Below are 17,769 nucleotides of genomic sequence, written 5' to 3'. Positions count from 1 at the left end.
AAAAAAAAAAAAAAAAAAAAAAAAACAAACAAAACAACAGCAACAATAACAACAACCATGCTGAACATGGAAATTTCAGTTTCCTGGAGAAGAAGGGTAAGCCTCCTTTGAACATGGTTCTGAGGAATCCAGTGCACACTTGAGTGTACATGCATGTGCACAGAGCACATGGGCACAGATGACACACGTACATGCAGTACATGTACAATATGCAGCCCATACACGTGCACACACAACCTGTGCTCAGCACACACACATGCATATAGGCCCATTCTAACTGTTGTGCGAGTTTCATGTCTGGAGTCTAGGATTCTGAGAGGGCAGCTCTTTCTGTGCTCCTTCCAGGGTTGGGGACTGTGAGCCCCCACAACCCACTGAGAGTCAAGCCAGGCCTTACCTGCGTCAGTTCCCCAGCATCCTCTTTGGAAAATAGCGGCTGGGCCCTCTGCAGCTGCTGTTGCCTACCCTCCTGGCCTCCTGTGGGCAGCTCGCGGTGCGCAGCACAACCCATGAGCCCGGATGCTAGAATGAAAACCTGAGGTCAGTGGGAATGTCTTTCAGAAGGCACAAACCACACACAAGAGTTCGGAACCGCACAAGGCAGTCAAGCCTGCTGAGGGTACTGGCCCAGCTAAGTGTCTGCCTGTGTATCACGGGCTCTGTCCCCAGCTTCTGAGAGCTGAGAGTCTCACCTGGGGCCCGCCTGGTCCCACACCTGCCCAAGTGTGCAGCTTTGCAGATCCCAGGGCTTCTTTCTAAGGAATGGCCTTGTATCCAGCAGTGGTTAGTTCCGTGTGTGAGACAAAACTAAAGATGTGGCATATAAAACCCAGAGCTGTTGAACTGTGATGAAAGGTCCATAAAACACATCACCAAAAAGCACAGGGATGGCTGAGCTATTCCAAAGCACTGTGGTTCAGAGAGCACAGGAAATAACCAGCCTTGGGCCAAGCTTCATGGTGTATGCACCCAGCCACCCATCTGCACATGGGGGTGAGTTGCAGCTGCCTGGGACAGCCATGCTAGGCAGGACTGAGCATCTTCAAGGCTCAGGGCTGCCATGACCTCTGGGCCTCTCTGAACCCTGCACACTGGGTTCAGCCAGGACAGGGTAGGGCCTGCTCAGGGTGCCAACTTCACGGTGATGCATGGCTCCTGGTGGCCAAGACAAGGTGCTGCCTGTCCAGTACCTACAGAGTAGTTCCAACTGCAGCCACGTACCCATGGCACGCACAGGTGAGGGCTGCACTGAAGGTTTGGTCCTGGCTCTTCTCTGTAATATAAGCTCTGTAAGTGGGGTGCTGTGGCCAGTGCACCGGTCAGGCCATGGAGAAAAGGAAGGTGATCCAAGCCTCCAGGCCCTCTCTCCTGGGCCACAGGACACGTGCAGCAGCCTGCAGGCCCTGCTGGACACACCAGGAAGGAGAACAGAGCTCCCAAGGCAGAGCTGGGAGCACAGAAGCCAAGCAGGCAGGTCCCCAGACATGCCAATGTCTGGGCTGCTCTGTCTTGCCCAGGAAAGGAACCAGGCACATCCCCTCCAGGCTCATCTCCTGTAGTTAACCTTCACGGTCACTTATTGTCCCTGTCCCTAATGTCTGCAGGCAGGGTGAGGACAGCAGGAAAGGGGCTCAATCAGGGCAGGGAGGCCCTTTAGTGCCATGCCCGCCCTGTGCCCCTTCTGAGCCTGCTCTCATAGGAATCTGCCTTAGGATGCATCTCTGGCACCACTGGTCTCCTACCCTGTTCTTCAAAAACACCTGGCTGCAGCCAGCCAGACTTCTGGCCTTGTGTCCATCTTGTGCTAATGCTGTGGCGCTCCCTCACGGAGCTTGGGCCAATCCATGGCCTCCACAGGACAGCGGGCCCTGGCAAGACCACACAGGATGCTGGCCAGGCAGAAAGGGTACAGCCTGCAGGTCACAAGGAGTAGGGTGGGACCCCATCTACTGCTCCCTGGCCTTGCCCTGCAGGCCTGCTATGGACAGAAGTAACCCCTCTGTGGCCATGGTGCCCAGCTCTGCGCATGTCCTCAGTGGTCCTCGGGGCCTCTTGTAGGGACCCCCAGTTCCAGCGTAGGCTCTGAGAAGTGGTGGAGCTGCAGAACAGGGATACCTGCTGCCTGTGCACACCCACGGCTAGGCCTCTGCATACAGCCAGAGCTGAGGTAGGACTCTCCCTGGATGTTACTCATCACCACAGAGACCTGGGCTGAGACATTTTCCACAGCTACGGTGTGGCCAGGACACAGGAAGCCAAAGCCCTCCATCCCGAGCTGGCTGCTGACTTGGTCCCCGGTGTCTGGAGACATCTGGGGAGAAGGACCATGGTTTTGTCTCTTCAAAAGTCATGAACGGTCCCATTAAATAAAACAGGAACAAAGGCTTCTGTGGAAAGGGGATGAGAGATACCTCACCTTCCAGGAAGGGGGCCAGGCAGTGTGCTGAGCAAGTGCCCCAGCAAGGGGTGTGGGTGCTGGCCCAGGGAGGGCCACCCTGCATGGAGATGCAGTGCCAGCCACAGGGAAGCCTGCTGCACCTGGCCCAGCAGGCCTTGCAGAAGCATCACTGCACACAGATGCCCCTACGCAGGCACCAGGCTGTGGAGCCAGGAAGCTGAGACACAGCATGGAAAGGCACGTTTGTCCACCCGGGAAGGTGGCAGGAGACTGAGCAGGACACAGTGGTATTTGGTGTATTCCCAACATGAGAAGAACGTGTGGCTGAGCCAGGCCCCAAGCACTCCGGGGCTCAGGGGGTACAGGCCTCCTGGCCAGGCAGACGCCCCATCACACAGAGCACAGTCCCTGCAACCCACACAACTTTGCGTGGAGGCCCAGGACACTCCTCAGGCGGCACTGAACATCCGAGCCCACAGATCAGAACCTCAACATCCTGAGCATGTGCTCAGGTGAAAAATCCCTCAGAGGGACCTGGGTGCCACACGTTTCAGCATTGCTGTGAACAGTCATTGGGGATGTGTGCAGAGGCACACGGGAAAAGTCCTGTGCTCAGACTGGTCCTGTCTCCAAGACATCCCGTGTCCACTCCAGCGTCTGGAATCCCCACACCAGTGCTTACACTTACTGCCCTGAGCAAAACCCCTGTGCAGTCTGCAGATCTCTGCTGTGAGCCTGAACTGCCCTCAACTCAGTCTGTGGGTGCCGGGCAGAGACCCAGCAGCTACAGTGGTGTCCAGTATCTCCACCCATCCCAGCTCCCCAGTCCTCCCCCTCCCAAGCCTCCTTGCGGGCCCTGCAGCGTGGTGACACTGCCCCCGTGTGGCTGCAGTGGATCTCCAGACAGACAGAGGGCCAGTAGCATGACCGGAGCACAAGAGGGCAGGTGAGGCAGTAGGCACAGCCCTGCACCAAGCTGTGGCCATGAACGTGCCCTCCGCAGCACCCAGAACCTGAAGACTGTCCGTGCTGCTTTCCACACACGTCATGCGAAGACTGGACACCAAGTCCATGAGCTCCAGGTGCACCCACTCCTTGGAAATGACCACAGCAGGCAAATGTGCTGGAACATGGCCTCTATCCCAACACTCTGGAAGCTGAGGCAGGAGGATCACAGGTTAGAGTCCAGTCAGCATAACAGTAACTTAGCAAGGACTGGAAACTTAGCTCAGTGTGAAAGCCTTGGGTTCAAGACCAAGAAACAAATGCAAAAGAAAAAAAAAAAGAGGCTAGCACCTCTCACTCAGCTGAGACTCATGCATGCCAGGGTGTCCACCAGGAAGCAAAGAAAGCAGAGAAAGTCACACGTGACCCCCAGGTGCTCCACTATTTGAACACAGGAATGGGGAGGACCCAAGGCATGGATCCTATGTGCCACACAGGACAGGACAACAATATGATTCTGAGAACGAGGCCCAAAGAGGACCTGCCAGAAAGGATCAGACATGGGGTCCTGGGCTCACTGAGGGGTCTGCAAAGGGATGACACCCAGACACAGCACAGGATCTGGGACAAGAGCCACCTCCCACAAGAGGACACCCACTCCTCACACAGGATAGACCACTGTGGGACCCGCCCCTCACGCTGCACTGCACAGGGACACACAGTAGCCCCCGTCCTCACAGATCCCTCCCTGTAGTCACATGCACCTGTTCCCTCCTCAGTCCTCACTCCACTGGGCCAGTCACCTCCTCCCATGCCCGTGACACCCCATGCCTCCTCACCACCCCTTCCCTAAGCCAACTATACTTCCTGCCTATCTTTGGCCTTGGTTTGCCCACTATACCGGGCCCACGCACCTCCCGACTGGCCTGGCCGCTCCTTTGTCTCAGAGAATGTTAGGTGTTACCGGGGATGGCATCATCTCCTTTGGCCCCTCTGTCTTCATCTCTTCCTGAAACCCTGCTCTCACCCTAACCCAGGGTGCTGTGGGCCATGTACACCCTGCTGTCCCCAGTGTCAGGCCCTGTTAACCTGATGCTCCACAATGCCCATCCCCATGGACGCTCCCTACTCCGTGCTACTGCACTCTCAAAGCCATGGAGCCTGACACACACCGTGTATTGGCTGGAAAGGTGTAGTCATTGTTAGGGCGGCAGGGCTGGGCAGGGCAGGGGATGCAGCAGGGCTGCTGGGAAGGTGGACCTTCAGCAGGTGAGGGTGCACTGGCCAGGCAGGCCTCAGCACGTCCTTCTATGTAGGGAGTCACAGAAGGACAGTGCTGAGGGACCTGGACGTGGGTGAGAGTGTGTATGGGCTTGGTGCTGGCCACCTGTCTCCAAGGTAATGACAAAGAAGGTCATGGGGCAGAGGAGGAGCCTGGCAGGGTCCTCAGGTCATGGTGAATGTCTTCCAGGTGACTGATGCTGTTCTGAGGGGCCACAGAGGCACAGGCCTGGTCTCCCCAGTGTGGTCTTCCCGAGGCCACACAGACAAGGCTGCCTAATCTCGGGCCTGGCACCTCCCAAACAGCCATCTAGATACCTCTCTCCCTCCCTCATTCTGAGCTTCTAGAACTGCTGTACTGAGCAGCACAACCCAGACCAGTAAGATCCTCTCTGAATGGCTAAGTGTTTGGCCACAATAACGAGACACTGGAGGCAATGAACTTAGAAGGAGCTGAGGTTCAATGTTCTGCCAGCCCTGCAGGATTCCAGCTCTAAACCAGGAGGCCAACTGCTTGGGCCTGTAACTGAGGCGGTGCACGGTGGCAGGGACACGTGAAGGGGCCAAAACACTCACCTTATCACGAGCCAGGAAGTAAAAGGAGGCGGAGGACAGGGCCCCCACCCCCTCAGGGAAGGCTATGCACCAGAGACCTAAGGACCTCCCATGGTCCCTTTCCTTAAGGCGCCCCAGCCTCCACGCTGGACCAAGCCTGTAGCGCAGGGGCTTCTGGGAACACTCAGCACCCAACCATGTCAAGATGCGCCTCAATCCACATGTCAGCCCAGCATAGTATGCAGTGAAGAATGGCTGCCTGAGTGCTGTGCCCAGCTTTTCCACTCAAAATTCTGCACACCAGGGCCAGCTATTCACCTGCAGGCCACACGGGACAGCTCCGTCCCACGGAGGAAGTGGCTCCTACGCTCCCGAGCCCTGCAGCATCTCCCAGCAGCTGAATCTTCTCACTGAACTGCACTTCTAAAATGGGGATGACCTCTGGCATCTTGGCAGATATCACGCGGTAAGCCATGTCAGGCTTCCCAATGAACTGCTGGCAAATGCTCACTTCGTAGGGTGAGTGGACCTTAATATCGTCCACATCTTCCCTCTGGAACCTGTGCAGGAGCACAGAGCTGGAGTCGTGGATTTCCAGGGCAGACACCAGGACAGTAAGCCTTCCTGGCTGGGCGTGAGACTCTGTTCTTTGGGAGATCACTGCGGGGACCTGGATCATGATCCCTTCCTTTCTACACTGCTCACCAACAGCAACCGAGGCAGTGTCCCTGGGCTTCCCTTCTTCGGGCGTCCTCCAAAGACTGGAGCGAAATGGCCACCAGGATGGGGACTCTAGTTCTGTCAGCAATCTGGAAGAACAAAGAAAATACCTGAGCCAGCCGGTTAAAGAGTGATGCTTTTGGGGTTTTAGAAGACTGTTTTAACATTTCCAAAGCATTACCATCTTACAGCCAATGTTCCCTGAAGCACCCATCCAGCAAACAGCAGGGCCATCACCTGCATGTCTGAGGATCAGAACCAGAGGCTTAGGGCATGGCAGGTACCACCTGGAGGAACCCAGCTAACAAGGAGGACTGAGCAAACCCGCACACCTAGCAGCAACGTCACTCTTGCCAGGCCACAGTGCTGTGGCCTGGGGAATTCGGACTTGTGCACTAATCAGTCGCAGGCTCTGGACAGCAGAATGTGGACATGTCCTAAGTCTACACTATCCAAAGGGTAGGAGGCACCTGTGGCCATACTCACTTGAAGTGCAGCCAATGCAACTGAGGAACAGCATTCTTAATAATTCAGTTTCAGCATGGTTAGTGGCTATCATGTTGGACAGCACAGTTGCAGAGGAACCACTAACACCACCAAGAGAGATGCCTACTGAGTCAACAGAATAGAGACAGCTGGAGGCAGGACAGAAAAGCCAAGGTCAAATGGAACAGACAGAGAGTGAACAGCAAGAGGGTAGAATGACACTGACCCATGTTTACCAATCATGCTCATGTACATAGATGAGATACTCCAGCTGGAAGGCGAACGATCAGCCTAGGGAAAGAAACAAGACTCAGCTACAGCTTGTTTAGAGACGTACTATAAGATATGAAAACACAGACACACGGAAAGCAAGAGAATGCACACAGATACACTATCATGCTAAAAGCAAATGAGTACTACCAGGGGCACTGCATGGTTATAAGCACTTTAAAATTCACCAAAACTAGGACCAGGGGTTTGGCTCAGTGGTTCCGCCACCTGCCTCAAAAGTGCAAGGGCTGGAGTTCAATCCCTGGTACCAAAAAAAAAAAAAGTCCACAGGAAATGAGGCACAGGCACCTTGTGATCTCTCCCAGTCTTTCTGACCTGTTGCACTTCCTTTCACAGCCTTAATTATCTTCTTTCAGGGCCGGGGATTTAGCTCAGTGGTTCTGCCACCTGCCTTGTAAACACAAGAACCCGAGTTCGATGTCTGGTGCCAAAAAACAAACAAACAAACAAAAAATTCACCAAAACTAAATGGAGAAAGATATGATCATAGCTATTGATTTGAACACATTTCTCTCAATGATTGATAAAATAACAAGACTGTTTGACTAGTTCCCTCACTGGCAGGTCCAGAAACACCACCCAACAGCTGTGGAGTGTGCACTACATCAACTGTATGGAAAACATCCACAAGGAAGACAGCAGCAAGTACCAACAGTGCTCTGTCCACAAAGAAATGAGAAAAGGAATCAGGAGCTAAAGGGGCCTCAAATCTTTGGAAATTAATCACGTACTTAAGTAATACATAGATCCAAAAAGGACAAAAGGGAATTTGGAAAAAATTGAAAGTGAATGAAAATACAATATATAAAATTGGCAAGAAAATAGAGCAGACATAAGCTAGAAAATTATAGATTTTAGTGTGTTTATATGAAAACTTCACAGAAAAGTTCAAAAGCAGTGATCTAAGCTGGGGCTAGGGACACAGCTCACTGGTACAGCATCTGCTTTGTGTAGCATGTGCCAAGCCCTGGTTCCATATCCAGCACCACACACACACACACACACACACACACATACCCCTACCTATCCTAGAACAAATTAGCCTCAAAGAAGTAGAAATGACACACAGAAACCGAAGAAACTAAAAAAACAAAACAAAAGCATTACTAAAGCCAAAATTTGTTTTTTTAAAGTAATTTTTAAAAATTAAACTACCACTAACAAGTAATGGTCAAGGGAAAAATAGAGACAATACAAATTACCAACGCTGGGGATGAGAAAGGGCACATTACCACGGAGCCTGAAACGCTTAAAAGAGATTATCTTCAACACCAATAAACTCACTAATTACATGAAACAGAAAAAACACTTGAAAAGCCCAAGGCAAGAAGAAGGTCACGAACAAGAAATAAACTGAACTAGTAATTACAGATCTCACCAGGATGAAACTGTGGTCCAGGTTTCCTGGATCCACGGTGAATCCCGTAAGAAAGCAGCCACAGGGACAGTGCTCAAAACCCTGTTACCAACAGCACAGAGCAGAAGCCCTGTTCCACTTGTGCCACAGACCACGAGACTCACACCACACTAAGACAGTGCAAGAGGACATGGCCTGTGACAGCACTCACACCTCAGGGCAGCGGCAGCGTGCACAGCTGATGACAGCAAAAGTAGTAAATCATGAGTTATGGCATCTGCTGGGACAGGGAGATGAGGCTGGTTCAATGCCTAGAAACCCACCTCCTTAGAGAAATAGAGAAGTGACTGTATGGTCACAGCAGGTGCAGAGAAGAACCCAGGCAGAGGCACGCATGACCACGTGAAGCCTTCCAGCAAGCTGAAGGGGCGGAACACAGTCCACTGTCATCAAAAGAACAGAACATAGAAGGTGGGCAGATTGCGCCAGGTGTGGTGGCACACGCCTATGATTCCAGCACTCTGGGTGGTGGAGGCAGGAGAATCACAAGTTTGACTCTGGCCTAGGCAATTTGGAAACTTAGCAAAATCCTCTCTCAAAATTTTAAAAAGGCCTATAAAGACAGCTCAATGAGTTCAATCTCTAATACCACAAAACAAACAAACAAAAACAAAAATCCAACCAGGCAGATTTCTAAATTCTTCAAGCTTTGAACATATTCCTCAAGTATGGCTTTGTGAAATATATTTGGCTGCATGTCTCAGCTCCCCAAACCCTGGGCTCTCTGGGGTTAACAAATTGCCTGATGATGAGCCGGCCACTGGCCAGCAGCCCTGGGCAGCTTCAGTGTGGGGCTGACACTGAAAGAACAAGGCAGGATCCCAGGGTTGGGACTCCCAGCCCTGCCCAGCCTCCCCGAGGGCAGAGGGGCTGAGGGTCCAGCTGATCTCCAGCGCCCAGTGAGGCAGTCAGGCCCACCCATGTCACAAAGCCTCTGTGAACCCCAAGGCCAGGGCTCAGAGGGCTTGGGGAGGGCAGGGCCCAGGGAGGACAGGGAGCCCAGGCTCCCCACACCTGCCCTGTGGGTCTCCTCCTCTGCACCTTGGTAAGGTCCTGATGATAAACCAGGCACCGAGCTAGCGTCTCCCCGGGCCCTAGGAGTGACAGGAGCAGGTCCATCCACCCAAAGAAGGGTCGTGGGGACCCTGCTTTGTAGTCAGCCAGGGAGGGAGTCAGAATCCCAGGGAAGACAGCCTGGGCTTGCGGTGGCCTCTGAAGTGGGGGCCGCATTGGGACGGAGCCCCCGGCTGTGGGTGGTGCTGTCTGCAGGCAGGGGCCTCCCCTCCTGGGCCAGGGCTCGAGGACACTTTGGTTAATACAGTGTTGTGACACAGTGCTCCAAGTATCCAGGTCACAAAGGAAAATCACCTGCCACATAAAAGAACTAGGAAAACCTTGACCTGATGGAGGACACACAAATAGCATATGGCAAAACCAAGATGCTTGACTGGCAAAATATCTGAAATAGGCTTTCAAACATCCATTGTAAAAATGCTTCTATAAGGCTTTAAGAACAGGCTTAGAGAAGGGTTCCTTTCTCCCCTCAACCCCACCAACATTTGCTATTGGATAATTTCTTGATAGCAGCCATTCTTTCTGGGGTGAGGTAGAATCTCTGTTGTTTTCATCTGCATCTCTCGAATGACCAGTGATGTGGAACATTTTTTTATGTTTATTTGCTGCTATGGAAATCAATATGGAGATACCTCAAACTAGGATTAGAGGTCCCATTTGACCCAGACATCCCTCTGCTGGGTATCTTCCCAAAAGAATTAAAAGAATCCTATCACAGTGATACATGAGCACTCACGTTTACAGCGGCATAGTTCATAATAGCTAAAACTTGGAAACAGCCCAATTGCCCATCAACTGGGGACTGGATAAAGAAAATGTGGGTTTTTTTTTCTGAAATGGAGTACTACTCAGCCATAAAAAATGAGAAACTAGAGACATTTATAGCTAAATGGATGCACATTGAGGCCATACTCTTACGTGAAATAAATAGGACACACATGGAAATACCGAATAGCTTCTCTGGTATGAGAAACTCAAAGTGCAAATAAGAATTAAATGAATAAATGATAATACGAAATAGGAAGAAAAGGTCCAAAGGGGAAGGGGAAGTCGGAGGGGAGGGGAAAGGAAAGAAGGGAAAGGAAAAAAATATGAGAAAAGGAAAACAATGGAAACAAAGTCTTTGTAAACAGGAAGGGGTAGAGGAGTTGAAAGGGGGAGTAAGGGAATGGGGAAAAAGTAAGAACCAAGACACGTCATGTAAAAGTAGAAGTTCCCAATGATGAGTGTAAACGTATAGTATACCTAAAATATACCAATTAAAGAATGTAAGGTGCTGGGCGTGGTGGCGCACACCCGTAATCCCAGTACTTGGGAGGCTGAGTCAGGAGGATCGCTGTGAGTCCGAGACCAACCTGGGCTACACAGTGAGTTCCAGGTCAGTCTGAACTACATAGTGAGACCCTGTCTCAAAAAACCAAAAACCAAAAAAAGAATTTAAGGATTAAAAAAAATTAAAAAAAGAACAGGCTTGGAACAATGAAAAAGCAGCAAGTCTCAGCAAAGAAACAGAAGACTTAAGAAAATACCATATGAGGCAGGCATGGTGGTACATGCCTGTAATCCCATCACTGGGGAGGCTGAGGCAGGAGGATCGCTGCGAGTTCGAGACCAGCCTGGGCTAAATAGTGAGTTCCAGATCAGTCTCAACTACATAGTGAGACCCCCGTCTCAAAAAACAAAACAAAATAAAAAAGAAAATACCACATGGAAATCTTAGAACTGAGAAATACACTGATAAATAAAACTGGATGGGGAAAATCTCAACATGCCGAAGATAGAGGAAAAAACAGTGAAACTGAAGATTAAACAATGGAAATGACTCAACAACACAGAACAAATATTGAGGGTAGATGGGTGGGAAGAATAATCAGGAATCAATTTAACCAAGGACATGAATGACTTGTGCGTTGAAAACCCAGAACACGGATAAAAGACGTGAGGACTCAAGTAAACAGAAAGACACCCCCAGTTAATGGTTGGGAGATAACACCGCTAACATATGTACATTACCCAAAGCAGTCTACAGAACCGATGCAGTCCCCACCAAAATAACAATAGCTTTGTTTTTGGTTCTGGGGATAGGACGTTGCACTTGTGAGGCAGGCGGTGGTACCGCTGAGCTAAATCCCCGGCCCAACAGCTGTATTTGAAAAAGAGAGGGGAAAAAAATCCTAAAAATACATATAGAACCATAAAAACCAAAGCAATATTTAGAAAGAACAAAGTCGGAGTCCTGATTTCAAACTACACTGCACAAAAGCAGACACAGAAACGCACTGAGCAGCACTTGGCAACACAGACCTGCTGCAATCTTCTCCCATCTCAGGCTCTCCTCAAAACCAGCAGCCTTCAAGTCACTTGGTAAATGGGGCAGAGCAGTATGAAGCGCATCTGCCTCCCAGCCAGGCACAGTGGCACACATCTGTGATCCGAGCAGTCCGGAAGGCTGAGGTAGGAGGATCACAAACTTGAGCCTGGGCAACTTAGTGAGACCCTGTCTCAAAATAAAAAATAAAAGAATGGCTGGGATATAGCTTAGTGCAAAGATCCTGAGTTCAATACACACACTGGGTCTGGGATTTAGCTCAGTGGTGCTGCCACCTGCCCTCACAAGCGCAAAGACCCCAGATTGATCCCCAGTACCGGAAACACACACACACACACACACACACACACACACACATGAACGTGTTGTCTCTAAAGCTTCTGAGACATCCCACACATTGGGCTCAGCTGTTCTGGACTCCAGGTTTGAGGGACATCATGCGGCCTGTACTCCACCCTCATGCCCTCCAGCCTACCCATGTGCACAGACAGCAAGCTTCAGCCCTGTCTGGCTGGATCGCTGTCTCTGCATGCACGTCACCTTCTCTACCTGCTCATGTGACACAGCCTCAGCCGCCAGTAGCAGGGGCCACCCTGGCCCACCGCTGGGTGCAATGTGCTGCCATCCAGTCCTGGCCTGGCTCCTGCTGTCTGTCCAACCTGCTGTGGCAAAGGAGGGTCCTGGGATCCTCGAGGAACATGAGCAGGTCTCCTGGGAAGAACTGTGCTGCCCTCCAGTCCCCTAGGCCTCTGGCTTCCCTCCCAACTTCACCCAGCATGGGCCCCTCCTGGTCCAAGCTCTTCCTGAGCCCTTCCTGAGCACAGCACTGATGACAGCTCTGGAAGGTCCACTCTCCGGGCCACTGCAGTCACTGAGTCACCATGGCCAACCAAGCTCCAGGGTTCTGTCACCATGACTCCTCAGCTGGCATTCTCCAGATCCTGTCTGTGTGCAGTGGAAAAGCATGCACCCCTGCACACTCAAGTCTGCACACATCCAGGGGTGGAGGGTGGGGCAGGACTTGCCGGGGCTTTGACATCTTGCAGACAGCAGGCCTAGGCCAGGGCCGAGTCCCCTAGCAGAGCATGGCTGCTCTCAGACCAGGCAAGGGCTGCTTCCACTGGCAAAGGAGACCTGAGCCAACTCTAGGGACCCAAATCTCCAGTTCTGTCAGGACCTCCCCACATGTCCGTGTGTCCACTGCTTCTTGGTCCTGCCCTCAGGATGACGGCAGACACATACAAGTTGGGGTTCAGATGCACACTCGGCAACTGCAGGAGATTAGATGCTGTGCTCAGAATGCATAGGCCTGCAGCAACAAGAGCCATGGGTTTCCCACAGGTGGGCAGACGGGGAGAGTTCCAGGTCCTGTGTACACTGGCCTTTTTTCAACCTTCCCTGTCCCCACAATGCTCACTAGGCTGACAGATGTTCAGGGTCCCCGGAAGAGTCCTGGGTACCACGGCCAGCATTGAGACTGGAGTTAGCCACACCGCTGTCCCCTCTGCACCACTGCACACAGCTCTCAGCAGAGAACCTCTCAGAACAGCCATCCTGCAGCTCAGCAGCAGAACCTGTGTCAGTCACGTTCTCCGGGGGAACAGAACCGGTGAGGAACACATGTGAGTGCATGTGCGTGCACAAGCGTGTGTCTGCGTAGGCAGAAGGGAGAGAGAAACAGGAGGGAGAGAGGTGCAGGGAGAGGAAACGGAGAAGGAAGAGAGATGGGGGTGGGCAGGAGGAAGGAGGAGGGAAGAAGAGCAGGAAGGGAAAGGGAGGAGCGGAGAGAAATAAGGAAAAGAAGAGAAAAAATAAAGTGGCAGAGAATTAGGGATAGAGGGACAGAGAGAAGAAAAGGAGAGAGCGAGGAAGGGATAGGGAAAGAGAAACTGGTTTAAGGAAATGGTGCAAGTGATTCGTGAAGTTGACATAGAGCTACCTAAAGCAATCTGGCCTATTGATGGAGCTATTAACAAAGCTGGACAGCAGAAAAATCACATTTTATTTTCATTAATTTCTGAATAAAAGTTTCGGATCTCCTGGGTTCCGCCTGTAAGGACCCACATCACAGAAGCACCGGTGCCAGCCCCCCCCGAAAGGCCCCAGCGCTCTCCGTCTGTCCCCAGGGTGCCCCTCACAGTCACGCAGCCATCGGGGTGGAGCTGCAGACAGCCTGGGGAGAGCTGCCTGGCCGGCCACGCCTTCCCTCACATCTGCCCCGATGGAAAAAGCTTGCGGGGCACCTCCTGGCCACTTCCTCCCAGGCCGATCTCTGACCCGCTCTCCCTGAGGCTGTCCCTCATTTCCTCGGTGTCTCTGGAACAAGGCAATACCTGCAGGTGCGGGGTACTGTGAGGGTCTATGGTCTGGGCTACGAGATGAGAGATCTGCAGGCCCGGAGAGCAGCTGTGCAGCTGAGTTGGCCACACTGCTGAAATCTACCGGGAGGTGGATCATTGTATTTTCAACACACCAGAAAAAAGAAAGTCTCTGTACCCATGTTGACTTCTTAGCCACGTCAGCTTTGATGAACTGCACGCCAAAGCCGTGAGTTGTAGTGCATCTGCTTATGCCCACCACTCATCCTGCAGGTGTGGCGCCTGTTGCCATGACAGGCCTATGTGGTAGAGGGACAGAGCTCCCCAGACCAGGGCACCGCTGTGAGACCTGTGGGCCCAGCCATTGGCCTGCCAGCAGGGGCAGCTCTGTGACCCGGACAGGTCACCTAGGAATGACAAAATGCAAGAGGCCAGGCCTCGGGCCCCATGCCAGGGCATGGGCTGTCACACGCACAGCCCGGGACACGTGTCAGTGAGGAGTCCCAGAGCTGCGCCAGGGTCCCACAGGGAGGACCAAGGGTCACAGTGTGCTATCCTTGGAGAGGGTTTTTTAGCACGAAAGCCCAGGAAGATGGTGAGGTAGATGCTGTGGTGACCTCTCCAAAGAAGGGTGGGGTCACATGGGGTGGGCCGTGGGGGTCCCCATGACAGGGGTGACCATCATCAGGAGGGCTCTGCAAAGACCTGAGAGCAGGGTCAGCACTGCAGCCCCCTACACAGGGACAGCAGGACAAGGTGAAAAATAATTTAATAAATATAAAGCAGAATAAAAATAAAGCACAAAGCAGAGAAAATATATAAGAAAACAAGTAAAGGATGACAGACATACAAAAAGGGAGTTCTACACAGACTGTGGTGCACAATGTGGTGGAAAGCTGGGCCTAGGGGCATATAGCTATAATCCTAGCACTCTGGAGGCTGAGGCAGGAGGATCCCTGAGCTCAAGATCTGGTCTCAAGGCCAGCCTGAACTACATAGTGAGACCCTATCTCAAAAAACCAAACACAATTTTAAAATTTAAAAAGTAAAAATAAATAAAAACGTGATGGAGAAATAATATAGGGACAATTCCCATTCTGAGGGACAAACCTTAAGCTCCCCAAGGTCTACCACAAAACACATCTGGAAACGCATACAGGAAAACCATGACACAGCTTAACACAGACTGTCACCGAGAAGGAACACGTGTCACCCCTAGGAGCCATACACATCGTCGGGACGCGATGCCTCCTCAAGGCAGCTTGTCACCATGAGGACACTTGCCCAGCTGCAGGGGCCCCTTCAGCTGCCCAGTGGGGCACAGGCTCGCCTCAGGACGTGCACCCCTCACCCCTTGTGGGAGGACAGCAGCCTCAGTCGCCCACCTGTCGGCCACATCCAGGTCTGCCTCCATCTTGTCCAGGCCCCTCATGACACTGTCCAGCTGCTCGCCCTGGTGGTGTAGGACCTTGGCTGTGTCCTCCAGGCGCCTCTGAGAGCTGGACATCAACCCAGTCAGCTCCTGCCCCCTGGTCAGGGTGGAGGGGGACGCCTCTGCAGCAGTGCCTTCCTGGGACAGCAGCAGTTCCCTCCAGAAGTGCTCGATGATGTTGAAGACAACATTGCGGCTGGGCCGCAGGGAGCTGAACCAGTGCTTGAGGTGGCCCCGCTCAAGAATAGTGATAGCACTGAAGATAAAGTGTGAAGCTTCCTTCCTGATCGCCACAACGCTGGAGAGGGGCAAGCCCATGAGAACCTCTCCAACTCTGTCAGCCGTGAACTTCAGTGAGTGAGGCGTCAAGGATAGTTTCCCGGGGACCCATCGCTTTTCAAGGTCCAAGTAGTAGGAGCAGGGCCAGGAATGAACACAGACATCGCTGCTCATCTTCCCTGGGTCTGCTGTACCATGCCAAGGCCACACATACACCTCTGAAGGAGAAGAGACAGGTTAGTGGTCAGTCAAGGTAGAAACCCAGTCCATGACTCCTAGACTAGAGACACAAGGAAACCAACTAGGAAACCAAAGCGGTGCTGAAGGCCTTTCTCAGCAGCTGAAGGATGAAGCCAAGGCTCCTGTTTGGCAAAGGAAGAAAGGGCAGGGTGGAGAGAAATTAGAACCACGATGCCAGGTCCAGAACTGTATTCATCCCCTCTGTCACCCTAATATAGAGCTTCTGGCCCTCTGCCAACTGGGCATATCTTAAAGGACAGCTCCTAGGGCCAGAGCAGCAGCTCATCCTCAGACCATTCCTACAGGAAGGAGAAATAAAGTCTTTCCTAGACAAGCACAAATGGAGAGAATTCATCACTACCATGCCCACTCTATAAGAAATGTGTAAGTTACTCCTACACTGAAAACTAGAGGATGATCAGTACCATTATGAAATCACACCCAAGTACAAGGTTTAGTAGCAAACAAAACATACACAAAAGAAAGAGAGGAAAATCAAACTCAGCATGACAGAAAATTTCCAAACTACAGACATGAATGAGAGGTGAAACAGAATAAAACATTAAAAAATAATTAGAAAACAATAATGAATAGGAATAATAGGAGTAAGTTCATAGGTATCAACAAAAATCTTGAGTGTGTATAGATTAAAATCACCAATCAAGATGGGTATGGCGGAGTGCAACTGCAGTCCCAGCACTGGGGAGGCTGAGGCAGAAGGACTGCCGTGAGTTCAAGGCAAGCCTGAGCTACACAGTGAGACCCTGTCTCAAAAAAACCAAAAATAAAAAATAAAAAATGATATCACCAATCAAAAGAAACAGACTGGCTGAATAGATTAAAAACTATATGCTGGGCTGGGGAATCTAGCTCAGTGGTTCTGCCATCTGCCTCGCAAGTGCAAGGTCCTGAGTTTAACCCCTGGTACAAAACAAACAAACAAACAAACAAACAAAAAAAAACTATATGCTGCCAACAAGAAACTCAATTCACTGGCAGAGATACATGGACTAACACATGAATCACTGGGAAAAAATATACCACGCAAATGAAACCAAAGTGAGCAGGAATAGCTATTACTCAGATAAAGCACACTTTAAATCAAAATTGTATAGGAGACAGAGGGCATTAAAAAAATTAAAATGTGTTATGTACATGTATCAACTCTATACAAGGAATATAATCATTGTGTACTGCAAATATATTCTAATGAAAATTTAAAAATAAAAACAAAAATAAAGAGAAATTAATATTAATTATACAATGATAAAAAGATCAATTCAGCAAGAAGATGTAACTACTAGGCCACCAAAAACATAAATATTACTAGATCTAAAGGGAGAGATAGACTCCAGTATAATAATAGTTAAGGTCTTCAATACCCTACTTTCATCAATGGACAGATAGATAATCCAGACAGAAAATCAACAAAGATACATCTGAATTAAACCAAACTAAAGCAAATGGATCTAACAGATGTTGGCAGGAATTTCACTCAACATCAGTGGAACACACATTCTTCTCAGTAACACATGGAGCATTCTCCAGGATAGATCATATATGACAGAACATAAATCAAACATCAATACTTTTTTTTTTTGGTACCAGGGATTGAACTTGGGACCTTACACTTGAAGATCAGTATATTTTTAAAAGCTGAAATTATGTCACGTATCTTCTCAACCACAACAGAATAAAACTAAAAATCCACAAGAAGAATGTAGGAAAATACAGAAGTACATGGAAATTGAATGACATATTCCTAAATAACAATGGTTATTCAAAGAAATTTAAAGAAAAAAAAAGATTTTGAAACAAAGAAAACTGAACACAAAACATTAAAATCTGTGATACAAGCCGGGCATGGTGGCACAAACCTGTAATCCCAGCACTCGGGAGGCTGAGGTAGAAGGATCACTGTGAGTTCGAGACCAGACTGAACTCCAGGTCAGTCTCAACTACATAGTGAGACCCTGTCTCAAAAAACCAAAAAAAAAAAAAAAA

At 50.6% G+C, this 17,769-nt stretch overlaps 1 protein-coding gene across 6 annotated transcripts in view; it reads right to left on the bottom strand.

Annotated features, from left to right (window-relative positions):
• Nucleotides 1–17,769, bottom strand: part of Snap47 (synaptosome associated protein 47) — a 66,333-nt gene that overhangs the window by 36,060 nt on the left and 12,504 nt on the right. For 5 of the 6 annotated variants that reach the window (XR_004518773.1, XM_010612041.3, XM_010612036.1 and 2 more), the window contains exons 2-4: nt 15,200–15,743; nt 5,498–5,988; nt 398–522 (exon numbers count right to left, since the gene is read on the bottom strand). Coding sequence is in view for 5 of the 6 variants with exons in the window: in XM_010612041.3 (XP_010610343.1) it covers nt 398–522; nt 5,498–5,988; nt 15,200–15,699 (1,116 nt within the window). In the remaining variant the exon portion in view is untranslated. The remainder of the gene's footprint in view (nt 1–397; nt 523–5,497; nt 5,989–15,199; nt 15,744–17,769) is intronic. The other variant, XM_019205719.1, reaches the window with a different exon arrangement.

The sequence above is a fragment of the Fukomys damarensis genome, unplaced genomic scaffold, assembly GCF_012274545.1.
Source record: "Fukomys damarensis isolate Sample0158 unplaced genomic scaffold, DMR_v1.0_HiC HiC_scaffold_3, whole genome shotgun sequence".
NCBI lineage: Eukaryota > Metazoa > Chordata > Mammalia > Rodentia > Bathyergidae > Fukomys > Fukomys damarensis.
This window is presented reverse-complemented; position numbering and strand designations above follow the sequence as displayed.